This window comes from Aptenodytes forsteri, unplaced genomic scaffold (genome assembly GCF_000699145.1).
Source record: "Aptenodytes forsteri isolate BGI_AS27 unplaced genomic scaffold, ASM69914v1 Scaffold166, whole genome shotgun sequence".
Taxonomy (NCBI): Eukaryota; Metazoa; Chordata; class Aves; order Sphenisciformes; family Spheniscidae; genus Aptenodytes; species Aptenodytes forsteri.
In genome coordinates, this window is record NW_008796110.1 from 3,946,007 (window position 1) to 3,960,842 (window position 14,836).

At 37.8% G+C, this 14,836-nt stretch overlaps 1 protein-coding gene across 1 annotated transcript in view; it reads left to right on the plus strand.

Moving 5' to 3' along the window:
- The window catches only part of CADPS2 (calcium dependent secretion activator 2), a 347,118-nt gene that overhangs the window by 107,548 nt on the left and 224,734 nt on the right, over nt 1-14,836 (plus strand). The window contains exon 3 of the mRNA XM_019474039.1: nt 13,098-13,430. Within this exon, the coding sequence (XP_019329584.1) occupies nt 13,098-13,430 (333 nt within the window). The remainder of the gene's footprint in view (nt 1-13,097; nt 13,431-14,836) is intronic.

Genomic DNA, 14,836 nt, shown 5'->3' on the forward strand with positions numbered 1-14,836 from the left:
TGGCTGGCTTCTGGAGCTTTCTCTTGTGGCGTTGCCTGTGCTCACAGCACAGTCACTTAGGCCTCGTCCCTTACAATGTCTACAGCAGTTTTTACCTTCTTTTCTCCTGTTCAGCCTACTTGTTCTTACTGCCATCATTTTAGTAATGATGGGATTATTTTTTAAACAATCATAGTGGATTATCCTAGCAGCTATTGGGTCATACAGGAGACGACAGGTGCAGACAGCCCTTCTTTTTGGTTTTGGGATGGAAAGTACGCAGCTATGGTTCTTTCTCAGAGATCTTTCTCTCTGCCACTTCTGCACGCTACAGGTTTTCAAAATCTCTGTATTCTCAGAAATACTGTTAAAACAATGTCACCCTTCATGGGATGCAAAAGAAGCTTTTTCCTTAGATGGAAAGGGGCTGAGTTTTCCCATGTTATGTATTGCTTCCTTAAATCCTGGGGATCATAGTAGGAGAAAGATACTATATTAAAAGATGAGACATCATCAGTAAGCCTTGGAAGGGTCTACTCTTGTCTTTGTTTTCCAGTGACTATCCAGGTTTTGCAGTATTCGTGGTGTGTCAGTTCTTTTCCAGTTTCCTTAGACTACAGAGTGAACTCAGTGCTTTAACCTTTCTCCCCACCCAACGGCGCCCCTTCCACCCCACCAAAAAATAAACCACCAAAACTAAATACTACAGGGAAAGAAAGTGGCAGGTTAATTGCTTAAATTGTCAGTTTGCTGATGCTTTTTCAGTCGCTAAAAGAGAGACAGGAAAAAGATAATGTTACATGATGACGTTTCAGGTGGCTTCAGCCCAATTTCTATTTGCTTATGTGCTTTTTAAGCATTCATCTGCACTGGCAGAATATATAAATTGGAACTGAAAAAGTGATCTTGATGAGTAAAAAAAAAAATTCTGAAACTGTGTCTTCCTCATTTTAAATGGAAGTGTTTAGGGTGGTGGTGGGGAATAGGGACCGAAAGGATCTCAGCAGAGCTACTCTGGCTATAGGCTGCCTGGTATTATGTTTAAAAATAGAGATACAGTAGTATGTTTGTTCAAACTAAAAGCTATTAATCCATACTTAGGTGAAAATGGTTAATGCAGGAGAACATTAATGATAATAGGTAAATGAAATAGCCAATTCTTTTCATCTCTGACAACATGAGCCCAATGCAATACCAAGGATGAAAACTGCAACTTACATAACTTACACTTTTCAGTCAAGTGGAATAAAAATTAGAACCACAAGTGACTCTAGAGGAAAATTCAGTGAAGTGAAGGACTTTTTTCCCTTCCTTATTGTACTTGGCAATTTACTTCACTTTTTCTCAAATTTAATGCAGGAAATTGGATCTTATATTTAGAAAGGTTGTATCCTAAGAGATAAACGCTATCGTAAGAGATAAAGTGCTGGGTTTTGTTGTATTTTGTACAGCACTAAATAAACACCAAGAAGTCAGCAAATTGAGGAGTTCCTTAGCAAGGCAGATGGAAGTGTGGACTATTGATTTTGAACAGCTGTGTGTTTTTCTCAAGTTTGCAGGTACCAAAGGAGGGTAGTTATGCATAAACTAATCATCATCTGTGATTGTGAAAGAAACAAGTATGCTAAATAAATGTTTTTTTCTAATCCTTTCGGCATAGGTGTGTCTGCTACTCATTTTTGTGTATATATATGTTTCCTTTTTGAAGTCTGTTTCTTTCAATCTTCAGTTTCTTCTTTCTGCTTTATTATTTCTAGCTGCTTTTGTTGTCCTTCACCTTCCTCCCTCAGTCAGGGTCAGACACCTTCCTTCTGGAATTTGTTTGCTGGAAAATGAATGGGACCAATAGTGCAGTGAGAGTAAGCCTTTCTTCAGTGATATCTCCAAGGTGTTACACGTTCAGGTTAACAGCCTTTTTCTGGCTTATGGCAGCTAAAATAGACCCTTTGAAATTCTCGCCACCTGGGGCTTTCTACTGGGGAGGAGTTCTGATCAGGCAAGATCAGCATCCTGGGGAGCAAGTTTTCAGCTCTTTTGTAAAGAGGGGAGAAACTCTGGAAGCAATGTGTTGATGAGCTCCTAATGCTTGCTGAATTTCACTTGACTAACCAAGAAAATGCACTTTGGCAAAAAGGGGCTTTGCACATGACTTCTTTGCCAAGTCGGTGGCAATGGATATAACCCAGGACAGTGAGCATGTTGCAGCCTTACACAGTAGAGGAAGAAGTTCCTTACGCAGTCAAGGAAAACCTCTGCTTTGTATCTCCATGCTGAAATAGTTTCGTGTCTGCTTTAATTGCCGAGTCTTGAATAAACTGGGAAAATAGCATGAGAATAGGTTGTTGGTAACTTGTCTGGCTTGGTGACAAGACAACCCCTGCATTTAACTTGCAAGCAAACAAATGTGTGCTTCAAAGCATAAAACTCTTCTCCTTCCCTTTGGGGTTGTGTGTTGTTCAGTATAAAATACTTTCACTTGTGCTTATGTTCTGTATCAGTCAATACATTAAAAAGATAGATGTTGAAAACATCTCATGTCTAGCATGTCTAGCAGGGTCTAGCTTGAAGGCACTCGAGCCTCATCTTTGGGGAAGAGGATTTGCCTCTTTCTGGCTGCCAGTGTTGAATACGTGGCTGTGGATCAGCCTGCACAGATCTCGAACCACGTGAACATTCATTGCCTGTGTGAGCAAAGTCACTTGGGAGGGAAGTTGGACCACTTTAGAGTTGTACATCCAGGTGGTATTTGGAGAATAACTCCTCCAGAGTGCCGGTACCACCTGAGGGCCAATACCATGGTGCACAAAGTCCCTCAACACCCTTCAAATAGCCAGTGAACTCTGGGGCTTGGTGGAAGGGGAGACTGTACTTTTAAAGAGAAGATAGCAGTGGCTGTAGCAAGCAGAGCTATTGCTGAAGTAATCCATAACTATATAGGCATATAGGCAACAGTATATAACTTGCTATGTCTCACAAGGGTGCAAAAACTATTGTTGCTGTTGTCAGCCTTGAAAGGAGGATAAATATGCTTGTTCCAAAAGGACGTCTGGATAACTTTAATAAATGAATCCAGGAGAAAACACTGCTTCTGGGTGAAATAGTTTTGTGGATTTTTTTACGGTGATTGTCACTATAGCTCTGTTAGTTCTTGTGCCCAAGGCACGAACATTGCAGTACATGAGTCTGTGAAATGTGTAGCCATCAGGAAAAGAAATTTGGGAAGACTTTGGGCATTTGCTTGTGCTATTTTGAAAAAGGGGGCAAAGAAACAAATCCCAGTGCACAGTGTTGTGTAGTATGCTTACAAGCATGTAAGCCTAGAGAAGTAGCACACATTCTAATTTGCAAGAGTTTGGGTTTTGGTGTTATTTTTACAGATAACTGGTTGCTAAGCTGTGGGAAATGTCTAATGTGCAGCTATGATATTGCCCAAAAGAGTTGAAGAAAACAAAGTAAACCTAAAGTTTTCAACTTGTGATGGTTTCTGAACCATTACTCTTGATAAGAAGAAATCATAGCTTAATATATTCCAGAAGGGTAGTAGACATAATATTAAAAAAAAGAGGAAAAATATTAAATGAAGATTATACCTCTTCAGACGATGATGGTTTATTACTTTAAATTTTATTTCCTTTTCTCACCTTAATGTCATGTGATGTTTTAAGGAGGTTTTAAAAATAAACAAAAGACTTGCTGTTAACCAAAATTTAAGATTTTTTTTATTTCCACATTTTTTTCCCCTGAATTAGGGAAAACTGTACAGGGTAGTGTACTTTTAGGAGAAGAAACCTGTGATTAACAAAATCATGACAGAAATACTAAAATAGAGAAATAGGAGTTTATTAGTGTGACCTCTTAAAATGTGAGTATCTTTTGCTTTACCTGAAGGTAAGGACTCTGTTCTGAAGACTTATACAGATAAAGGAAAATGGCCCTTTAACTCTGATAATTTCATTAAAAAAAAAATCAACATGATGCCTGGAGGATATTTCTAGGGGTGAAAGGGAACAAGGGAGGAAGAAGACCTTCAAGCCAGTCTTATTTAGTGTGACCTCTTAAAATGTGAGTATCTTTTGCTTTACCTGAAGGTAAGGACTCTGTTCTGAAGACTTATACAGATAAAGGAAAATGGCCCTTTAACTCTGATAATTTCATTAAAAAAAAAATCAACATGATGCCTGGAGGATATTTCTAGGGGTGAAAGGGAACAAGGGAGGAAGAAGACCTTCAAGCCAGTCTTATAAATATTTTTTTTCTAAAAATGTAAAAATACTTCTGATTTCAAAATACTGAGCAAATCTCAGTCAGTAGCTCAATTTCCACTCATGTTCAGCAGCCAATAGTTATTAAAAGTAGTTATTAAAATGCACTGGTATCTATTAGTCTCTTCTTAGAATATAAATGCTGTTTCAATGGCTAATGCAGTAATTTTATTCAACTAGCATAAAAATAATTAATATGTACTATTAGATGTACGAAGCTACTGCATAAGCTATTTATTTTTGACCCAAAATGATCTTGTTCTTGTAGTCTGATTAGTTGATCAGACTAAACCTAATCTAAACATCAACTTCATAATTTTTTGAGTGTTTTTTATTTCTTTCCAGACTCTCATAACTGCAGTGAGAACATCACATCTGAAACAATGTTTTTTTCTGCAGCTCCAGGGTATAGCAGCAAACAGTGTTGGTTATAATATACGTTAATTCCTACTAGGCATAAGCCTTTGTTCTTAAAATATGTAGTTGTGGAAGCTGTTCTCCAAACTGTCAGAAGTTTTTTGCACCTTCATCAAACTAGCCCTAATTTGTGGTGCGATGCATTGTGCGGTGTCAGAATACAATAGAACTACTGAGGGCTGTGTGAGCTGGTCCCAGAGAACATTGCTCATGCTAATGACTGAAGTGGGGAATATTTTTATTCCTGTGGAACAGGATGGACTTTAAGAGGTGGGTGAGAGCTGTTGACTGCAATGAGAGTTGCTAATGAGCTTTTGTATGAGAGACTTTGAGGAGCTGCTGCAGTAGCAGCAAAGGTGCTATTTAATATCACACAGTAAATGTCCTGTGCTTTGTTTTGCATCACATAATGCTTCTAGCACAGCATGATGATGCATGTCACATCAAATTTTTAAGTAAGAAACTTATTTCACTTCCTTTTAGTTCCTAGAAAGAGAATTATTGTCTTTTGCAGAAATTTTAAAGTTCAATTTAGCCCTGAAAATTGCTGGCCATTTTTAAAAATCTATTCTGTGTGTCATAAACTCAAGAGTTCTGGTAACTGTACAAAGCACATCAGGAGCTTGAGTGGAGAACACATCAGAAAAGCACATCAGAAACCTGAAAAGCATTCACAAACTTGAGTGTTCCTTGGACTTCCATCAAAGTCCTTTTTGTCCTGTTCAGTCTTTATCAAAGAGGTACTTTGATTCATTTATATTTTTTAATTTTAATTGACAATTTCCAATATGACATAGTTGCCATTAATCTTAATATAGTTCCAGCTTTGTTTCGAGCAAGCTTTAAGTAAAAAAAAAAACAACCAAACCTTTAATACAAGAATGATTCCTTAAGGACAAAATGCTGCCCTCTGTAGTGGTATATCTGTGTCTGGTTGATAGGGTTCTCCTGAAAAAAATCTCCGAAGAGAAATGTCTGTAAGCCTTATCTGACAACCTTTTTTCTTAGTTATATGAAAAAGTTCAGTTTTAACATTAGTGTGTTTTAAGGATGCCCCAAACATCAGTTGCAGTACATTGGCATGAATAAATATATTGGAGATCTGGATAACTAACTAGGTGGCTCATCAGTCTTTGTGAGCGGGCGTAGGAGAGACAGTGTTTGGCCCACGTATAGCAATACACTTATAATGTGTGTGGAGTACGGTTTGAAAGCTCTGAAAACACTTGAAAGGTGGAATGTGTGATGTTGTCAGAGGCTGAACTTTCCTTACATGCCTTACAGAGAAATTTGCTTCCCCCCCACTCCCCCCCGAGAGAGAGAGAGATTAAACTGAACTTTAAAGGTTTATGTGGGGACATAGATATTCAATGAATGTAGGATTAAAGTGTTGTATAGTAAGTAAAAATGACAAGCAGATGAAATTGGGGCAGCTGTTATCTTGGCAACAGTGGGTCTATCCCCACCTTCACCAAAATCTTTTGAGTCTTACTTCTCTGCACTGAGCACAGGAGATTGACATGGCAGTACCACAAAACACAGGAACGGGAAGTGTATCCCACCTGCCCAAGGAGGATCCCTCCGGCTAAAAAGCAGTAGTGCCATCACTGGTGGCAGTAATATGGTGAAGCAACACAGCTCCCAGCAGACTGAGCGTCTGTGACAAGCTCCAGCTCCAACTGGGAAAAATGCCCTTAAAGTGTATTTCTTCATGAACAGGATGTGACTGGGGCTTGGAGAAGAGAGGCCAAATCCTCCCAGTAGTTATGTTTTGCAGTCTTGATGGTGCCCTGTCTGCTTTGATCACAAGCCCACGGATTGGGAGTTGCTTGCCTAAGCATTTTGTTCCAGGCTGGGAAGAGGACACTGTGGGAGTCAGCACCTTGGTGGAGTCTTTGGAAGAACTTCACCATTAAAGACTGTGTCTGGATTGGTGGTGCTACCCAAATGACCACACTGCAGTTGCTTGCAGCTCCTTAGCAAGCTTCAGGAGGCCAACAGAAACAGAGACCTGGATAGTCCTAATTAGAAGGAGATAGTGTACTTTCACAAGCAAAATAAAATGTGCAGCATCAATTGGAGCAATTGGTGCAATCACTTATAAATGTCCAAGTGTAGGTAATGAAGCATTTCCTACAGTCTGCATCAGTGCAGAGGATACTGTTACAGCTGTGATTGGTAGTCTGGAAGACAAGGACGTTTTATGCTTAATTCTGAATGGCATATAAGTAATCATAGCAATAGAAGTAGAAAGCTACCACAGCTCCTGGGTGAACCATTATTTAGAGGCCCTCTCTGTGTATAAGGGCTGTGGTGTTTTATTCCATCTATTACTGTGCTGGAACATGCAGGTTACCAAGAGCTTGGAGCCATTAATGCCAGAATTTAACAGAAGTGAAAAAAGCTACTAGGCAGCTTGAACTATGTGTTGAAAGAAAGGTGGCAAGGAAGCTAATTCAGATGATGTCTAGTATGTCTAGAAGTTTACTGTCCCAGAGACATAATGTGCATTTTGAGCTGCAGCCATCTTTTCCATGAGAGATGCATTGAGCCCTGGCTGTTAAGACATAGGACGTGTCTAGAGTGTAAATGTGATCTCCTCAAAGCTAGAGGAACAGCACTGACTGTCAAAAATGAAGAAAAATCTCTAGCTGCTCTTGTGGCAAATGAAGCTCCCAGCGCTGCTGGGAGGAGAGTATCGGTGCAGTTGCACTACTAGAAAGTGTACAGGGGATAGATGAGTAAGGAGTTTCCTTTTCAGAGACTGAGAAATCAGTCTTGTGGTCCTTCTGCCCTTCTCAGTACACTTCTGAATTTTAAAAGAACAAACAAAGTTTTGCTTAAACAAAATCCTATGTTACCACACAAAAGATGTACTCAAAACATAAGAAGCAATAAGTCATAGCTGAATTCAGTTTGTCTCCAAAATGGATAATGGATGAACATGACTGACTGCAACGCTTTTCCTCTGTGTGTGTGTATACATACATGCATTACATAGACACATATGCATATTTTATATATATATACACACACACTTATATTCCCTGAAACTAAAATTTCAGTTTTCACATGGTTAATAAGGCAATTTTATGTTGAAAAAAGTGTTCCATTATAACTTGTTACCCACAAAACGAAGGCTTTTTATTTTATAGCACTGGATATACCACAGATGTGAGTGGTGTTCTGCAAGAGGTTTGTACTGTAGACACAACATTTTTGCAATTAAAAATATGGGGGGGTTACTTTCTGTTTTTTACTTTGGAAGAGAATGTTAGTATGAAAGTGAGATTTTGGTTAAAAATCCTAATGTATATATATTTTTCCCTTTTGAGGTAATGTACTGTTTAGAGCACAATTTTTTTTGTTTGCTTGTTTTTGCAATCCTTTGTTTAAAAATTGGGGGGGGCTTAGATCATAAATTTTCTTTTTATTAAACCCTTCTGCAAAATTTTCTGCCAGAGAATAAAAGAGCTTGTAAAATAATTTGGTCAGTGCAAGCTTAGCGTGTTGCCAATTGGTGCTGTGCCTAGAGCTGAGTCAGGCTCTGCTAGAACTGATACATGAGCAAGTAGCTGAAAGGTCGTGCTTTACTGCTATGTGTAGCAGAATTACAAAATCTTATTTTTTATTAATAACACCACTTATACAAACTGGTAGAAACATTATAGGTATTTGTAACTATTGTGTTGGGTTTCTTCTTTCAAACTGGCTAAAAAGGTGACCTTAATAGTAAACTCCATCAGTATGTGTCTTCCAAATGAAAAACCACATATAAAAGTTGGCAATGCATGGCCTAACGGACCTCATATTTAATCCGTTTACAAAGAAAAGACAAAAGTTATCTACAGTTGAGTTTATGCAAACTCTTTTGCATGTTGCTTATGGTTTTTTCTAAGCTTTACAGTAGAGAATAAGATTATCATGTTTGTGTTATCATTAGTTAAATTTGGTATGAAGTTCGATAAATAGAAATATTATTCAAGGGGTATGTGCTAGAAGATGTAAAAGCAGTTCTTTGTTTAATGTTTCCAATATTTTTTCAAGTTGTAGGCACTGCTAAATGATGATTTTTCATTTCTAAATAGAAATATACTTTTAATGTAACTATCTAGTGCTAAAGACTATTTTGAATTAAGCTTTTTACTAGCATTTCAACAGATGAAATTGCATATATATAACAATTAGATAAAAAGTTAATTTAAACCATACTTCAGTAGATAGATGCAAATGATAATTGTTACTGTAATTATAACGGAAGAAGAAATTGAGGATTTTTTTTTTTTTTTAATTTCTTACCTGATCATCTTTGAATGGTTACGGTATGAGGAGAACTTTATCCATCAAAGACTGTAGGTATGGCTCGGTCCATGAGTATTTAGAAGGGCTCTAAATAATGTGAATTGGAAAAGTTCCTCAAGATGGATACATTGGGCTGATCAAAACCTGTCTTTTAACTATCTGTTTTTTCCTGAATGCATTGTATGTGTTAATAGAGCAGGTTTTTTTGGTGTTTGATAGTTTGTTAGCAGCGGGTAACGTGAAGAGTTGGTGTTGACTTAGATTTAAGGAACCAACAATGATACTAAAAGTTCAAATGCCAACTAACAAAGAGCATTGCCCTAAGATTTCTTTGAGGAAGTCCAGAAAATGTTGGTAGAAACAGGAAATACTTCATTAAAAACTTTGACTCTTGACAAATTATTCCTAAATAATACAAGGATTTCCAAGTGATCATGGCTGATCTCCCAAATCTAGTTCCCTGTAGAAATAGATTTCTTTGTCCCCACAATAACTTTTTCTGGTGCCTTATATTTTACATTCAAAGCTCTAATATTTTTTGTCTCTCCAGTTCCCCCCTAGTATTGAGAAACTTGAGATAACATTTTAACACTGGAGGTTTTTGAATGATTATGTAATTAGAACAAAGTCTAATGATCAGACAATCCAAATAGATGAATAAAGGGAAGAAGAGCCAACAGTTTCGTGAATGTACTTAATTAGTATTTTACTTTAAAGATAGATATCAACACAAATATTTTCACTAATGGGGATGATTGTGCTTCGCATATAATCCACGTTGAAGAAAAAGTGGTGAACTATGTTAAGACTACTATAAAAGCTTATATATTTTATTGTAAAAATGAATGCTGCCAAGAAAATTCCACCAGCGTTGTAGAGCATGTATGTATCCCAATCTGCAGTCCTAGCCTAGACTCTGGACCCACAGATACTCCGCCAGACGGGCTTTCTGGAACAATGGTGGAAACGATAACTCCATTGGCATGAAGCTGGTGGCATACCATTCTCCATATAGTAGCAATTCCCATAAAATTCTATTTAGAATTTAAAAAAAAAAAAAAAACCCAGCCATAAACAGCTCAGAAAAGCTTTGAAACTGAGGAGGCAAATCTCAAGAAATATAACTGAGGCAAAGGATTTTGAATTTAACATGAAGTGTACCATATGTCTTTCAGGAACAGGAATAATGAGACATTTAATAGCTTTTTAATGCAACTTACTGTGTCAAATTTGAGGCGCATATGGTACATTCCTAACTGAATTTCCATTCTCTTATCGTTTTCTGTTGCAAACAAAGTCTTAAAAATGGAGTCTTTCTGTTCAAATGTTATTATTATTTTTTAATTATCTCTAATACAAGTAGTTCATTTTAAAGATGATGTTACTTTTTTTCCACTCAGGAGAAATTTTGGTAAATTCCTGCTCAAAAAGGAGTAGTACAAGAAGAGCTTTAGGTCCAATGGATTCCTTTTCAGAACCAACCATGTACTTTTTGTAGTAAATTACTCACACCTTGGGTTTATATTTTGAGTAATTTCCTTTAATATCCACCATATGTTTTGCGAAAGAATTATCTTGGAATAATTTCTGAATATTTAATAAAAATAGAGTTTGTGACCCAAAACACTCCAGAAGGGAACATTTTAAGGTCAGGGATACATGCAAATTGTATTTTGTACTTGCACATACCTATATAAAAAATTGTTTTGCCCAACATGAACATGCCGTCACTTTGTCAATGTTGTGGGCACCAAGTGTTACAATAGTACTCCCCTTCCACAGGTAAGTATTGGAAGAATGGAACAGATTTTTCCTGCAGGCTCCTAGAAAATCAACTTCAAAATCAGAAATAAATTTTTAATTAGTCTGGTTCATAAGTTAAGGGAAGTGCTAGCAGCTTTTCAGCCCCTGCATTCTGGATTAATGGTTTTGAATAATATGACTGAAAGGAGGTAATGAAAGGTGAATGATATTCTGATGATCTTACAGTGTGTGTTTTGCAGATTTGGTGGGTTTTTTTAATTACACTGATCTAGTTATATTAGCAATACATAGGGTTGTGTAATCTTGGATAAACATGAGATTTTTCAGTGGAAGAGCCTAGAAATATTCTTAATTTCATTCATTCTTCTGCATCTGCTTTCTCTCATTGGCTATGCAAACAAATGTGATGGAGGATTTAATGCTGTTTAGGAACAATACAAAGTAGCTGAAGTTAGTTTAAAGTCATCTTTTTTAAATATTTTTTTTTTCTATTTGCTTTCCAGTGAAGCTGTTGGAGGAATGAATCAATTGTAATTGCAGACTGTTAAAACAAGGAAAGGCTTAATATCCTTGTACCTGTTTGTGTTGATAAGTTTTACTGCTGAATGGAATTTCTGTTTATTATTTGTTTTGAAATGAGGTTCAATATTTGTGTAGCATTTTTAGGAAATTAATATCAGCATTAATTGACAGTAATCATATCAGGTCCCTTTATGAATAAGAATTTAACCTTAGATACTTATGTTTCCAAAAAAGGAAATCTATCATGGTACAGTTAGAGCATAAAATATGATTAGCAGATATTGGTTATGGGTTTTTTTGAATAATCTGTTTGGGCAAGTACTTCTAGGCTTAATCTGCAGCCTTCTGTACAATATCAATTAGGATATCTAATGGAAAGATATATATTGTAAGTAACTGCATTTTAAAATATTCTACAGGGAAACATGCATCGACAAGCACTGGAACTTTTAGGATATGTTTTTCTTGATCTGTTTCAACCTGTGCACTCCTTTCTGCTTGGCTTTTTAGCTCCTCTCCTACTGCTCTGTTTTGTATTTTTCAAATGAAGCACAGTAATGTTTTAGGTTGGTTGTTAGGTGAACCATCTTCCAACATGTGATAGCATACAGAGTCAGAGCTCTACTGTGCTGTCATCTCCATTCATTGCATTTTCATAGCTTTTGGTGACTAAAATGATTATCTGAAAATACGTAGTTAACTCATCTTCCACTTCATAGCATCTGATTGAAGAGAGCAAACAGTCAGAAAGGTGATGGATAGGAAATCTGTTTAGACTATGTGGTATCACATCTGTTCTTTGCATTTCAGCTGTGCTTGGGGTGTTGGTGTGGCACCCAAGCAGTCTGCCAGCAGCCAAGCCTTGCAGGGAGGAGTACCTTGACCTATCTCCCTCTGCTGCAGGAAGCCAGGTGGTTCTCCCTGAGTTACCCGTTCAACGGCATGATGCAGTTTATCCCTTGTCCAAGGCAGACGTCAGTTGTTTACACGGCTGATCATGCTGCAGCGGTCATCTTTTTGTTCGTTGCATTTTGTAGAGGAACAATTTCATGAGACTTGCTACTAGAAATGAGCTGGCCACGCACAGTGGCTGGAAGGATCAACCTTGCCAAGGCCTGTGTTAGAAGAAGAGATGAATGCAACCATCCTTGAACATTGAAAAGCTCTTACAGAATGCTGATTTAATTGGTTTGTTGTTGTAATTTGCCTTGTCATATCTTAGAGTATGTGTACTTGTGAGGGGTTTTTTGTGTTGGTTTTTGTTTGGGTTTTTTACACAGAGAATCCCATATTGTGTCTCCAGTATTGTATCTTTGCGTCTTTCTTCTCTCTATTGTTAACATTGATTGTGGTATTTCTATAGTTTTTTTTTTTTTCCCTGGATTTCTGTCTCATCTTCCATGAGATTCTTGGCTGGCTTAAAGATCATATTTTAACTCATACTCCCGAGTTTTGAGACAGTGCAGCTTATCCATGAGTTACTTGCAAGTAACTTTAGACTTCTGTGGTTTTAATGGAGGAAAGACTAATTAAATCTTGTAGGTAAGTTTTCAATTAACTGCTGTTAATTCAAACTTCTTTCTAGCTTAGCTATTGTAAATTTATGCACAAATACTTTAAAAGCTACTTAGTTTAAGTACTTATTCAATGCAGAAACTTACTGTTTCAACATGGTCACTTGTTTCTGTATGAAAAATATAGCAAACTTGGCCTGTTTAACTCTTCCTTACAAAGCCGTTTTACATAGAAGCAAAATATTAGCTTGTAATCCCTTTATAAGGGATTGTTTTGTGTTTGTGTCCATGCCTAACTTTTTCTGTTTCTTTTTTTTCTCGTCTTTTATTTTAAAAGGTATTTCTTAAGAGTGACCGGGTTGCAAGAATGGTCCACAGTGGAGGGTGTTCTGCAAATGACTTTAGAGATGTTTTTAAGAAAAACATAGAAAAGAGGGTCCGAAGTTTGCCGGAAATCGATGGATTAAGCAAAGAGACAGTGCTGAGTTCTTGGCTAGCCAAATACGATGCCATATACAGGGGAGAAGAGGACTTTTGCAAACAGCCGAATAGAATGGCCTTAAGTGCTGTATCGGAGCTGATTCTGAGCAAGGAACAGCTTTATGAAATGTTTCAGCAGATTCTAGGGATCAAAAAATTGGAACACCAGTTGATTTATAATGCCTGCCAAGTAAGTATTGGTGTCGCTCGGTTCTGTTGTGTTCAAAATATCTCCCCCCTGCCAACAGGTCAAGTGCTTCCTCCCTGTGTGCAGAAGCCTTCAGTTTTAAGTACATCTCCACAGTCCAAGGAGATGAGACCCCTCAGGAAGGAATCTTTGTATCATTTGGTCGCTGGAGAGCACTTGGAAAAAGGGTATGCCAGAGTATATGGTACTTATGCTACAGAGTATATGGTACTTATGCTACAGGGATCTACTGCCATCTTTTATGGTGTCACAGCTCCAGTGATTTGGGTGATTCTGCAGAATGTTCTATGGTTCATATGTTCATATAAATTACATATGTATGTTTGTACATACAACTGTGTGTATGTGTATACATCTTTAAAAGAAATTTGCTGCCATAAATAGATGGGTGATAGGTGGTTGAATTCAAGATGCTCTTGGCCATCCAGTGTCTAGAAGTTCGGTATGTTAGAACTCAATGTGCTTCATTTCAAACACCATCTACGAACCTAATTTGCACATTTTTGCTTTGAAGTTCTGTTGGATAAAAGTGATGTTCGCTATAAATTACTGAGGCCAAGACAAACAGTCTATTCAGCAATCATATTTGGATTTATAGGTATAATCTATTGCTAATCAGTAGTGTAAATGGTATGTAAAAATATTTTATCTGGCCAGTCTTCATAGTGATGCAACTATAAATTAGCAATTACTTAGGGAGGAAGAACCTGAAAAAAGCAAGGTATTTTTGAAAGTCTCGCAACCGACCAGTGTGGATGTGGCATTTAAACTGAGCTCACACAGCTTTCTACACTGTCTATAAAACAGTACACTAGACTACAGCTAAGCTGTTTTTCATATATTATGCTGAAAGTATAGTTGTACATGTTGTTATGGGCCATCTTAATTGGGAGCAAATGACGAATCTTGGACATTGTTGCCTACTTCATTTATGGAGTAGTGTGGCATGAAATCTTGTAACTGTTCTATGATTGAAACACCTGTGGTGTTTAATCCTTCTCAGGGTCATAGATCCAACTTTCATAATGAGAAAGTGTAGTATTTATATGTAAAGTGTAATATGAAAGTGTAATATTAATATGTAAAGTGTCACTCACAGAGGCGATCAGCTCTGGTGCAGGTCCGTCCCACAGCGGAGCAGTGGATCGTGGCGTACAGGGGGGTTTCCTGAGCCGGGGAACCCACAGGGGAGCGCAGAGACCCGCCGGGAGCCAGCAGCTCTCACGAGGGCGGCTGACGAGGCGTGGGCAGGGCCAGGAGTAATGGCAGCCACCCCCCACTCCCACTAAAGGCCGCCCCAGGGAGCGCTAGCCACTAAAGTGTCACACAGAGGCGATCAGCTCTGGTGCAGGTCCGTCCCACAGCGCAGCAGTGGATCGTGGCGTATA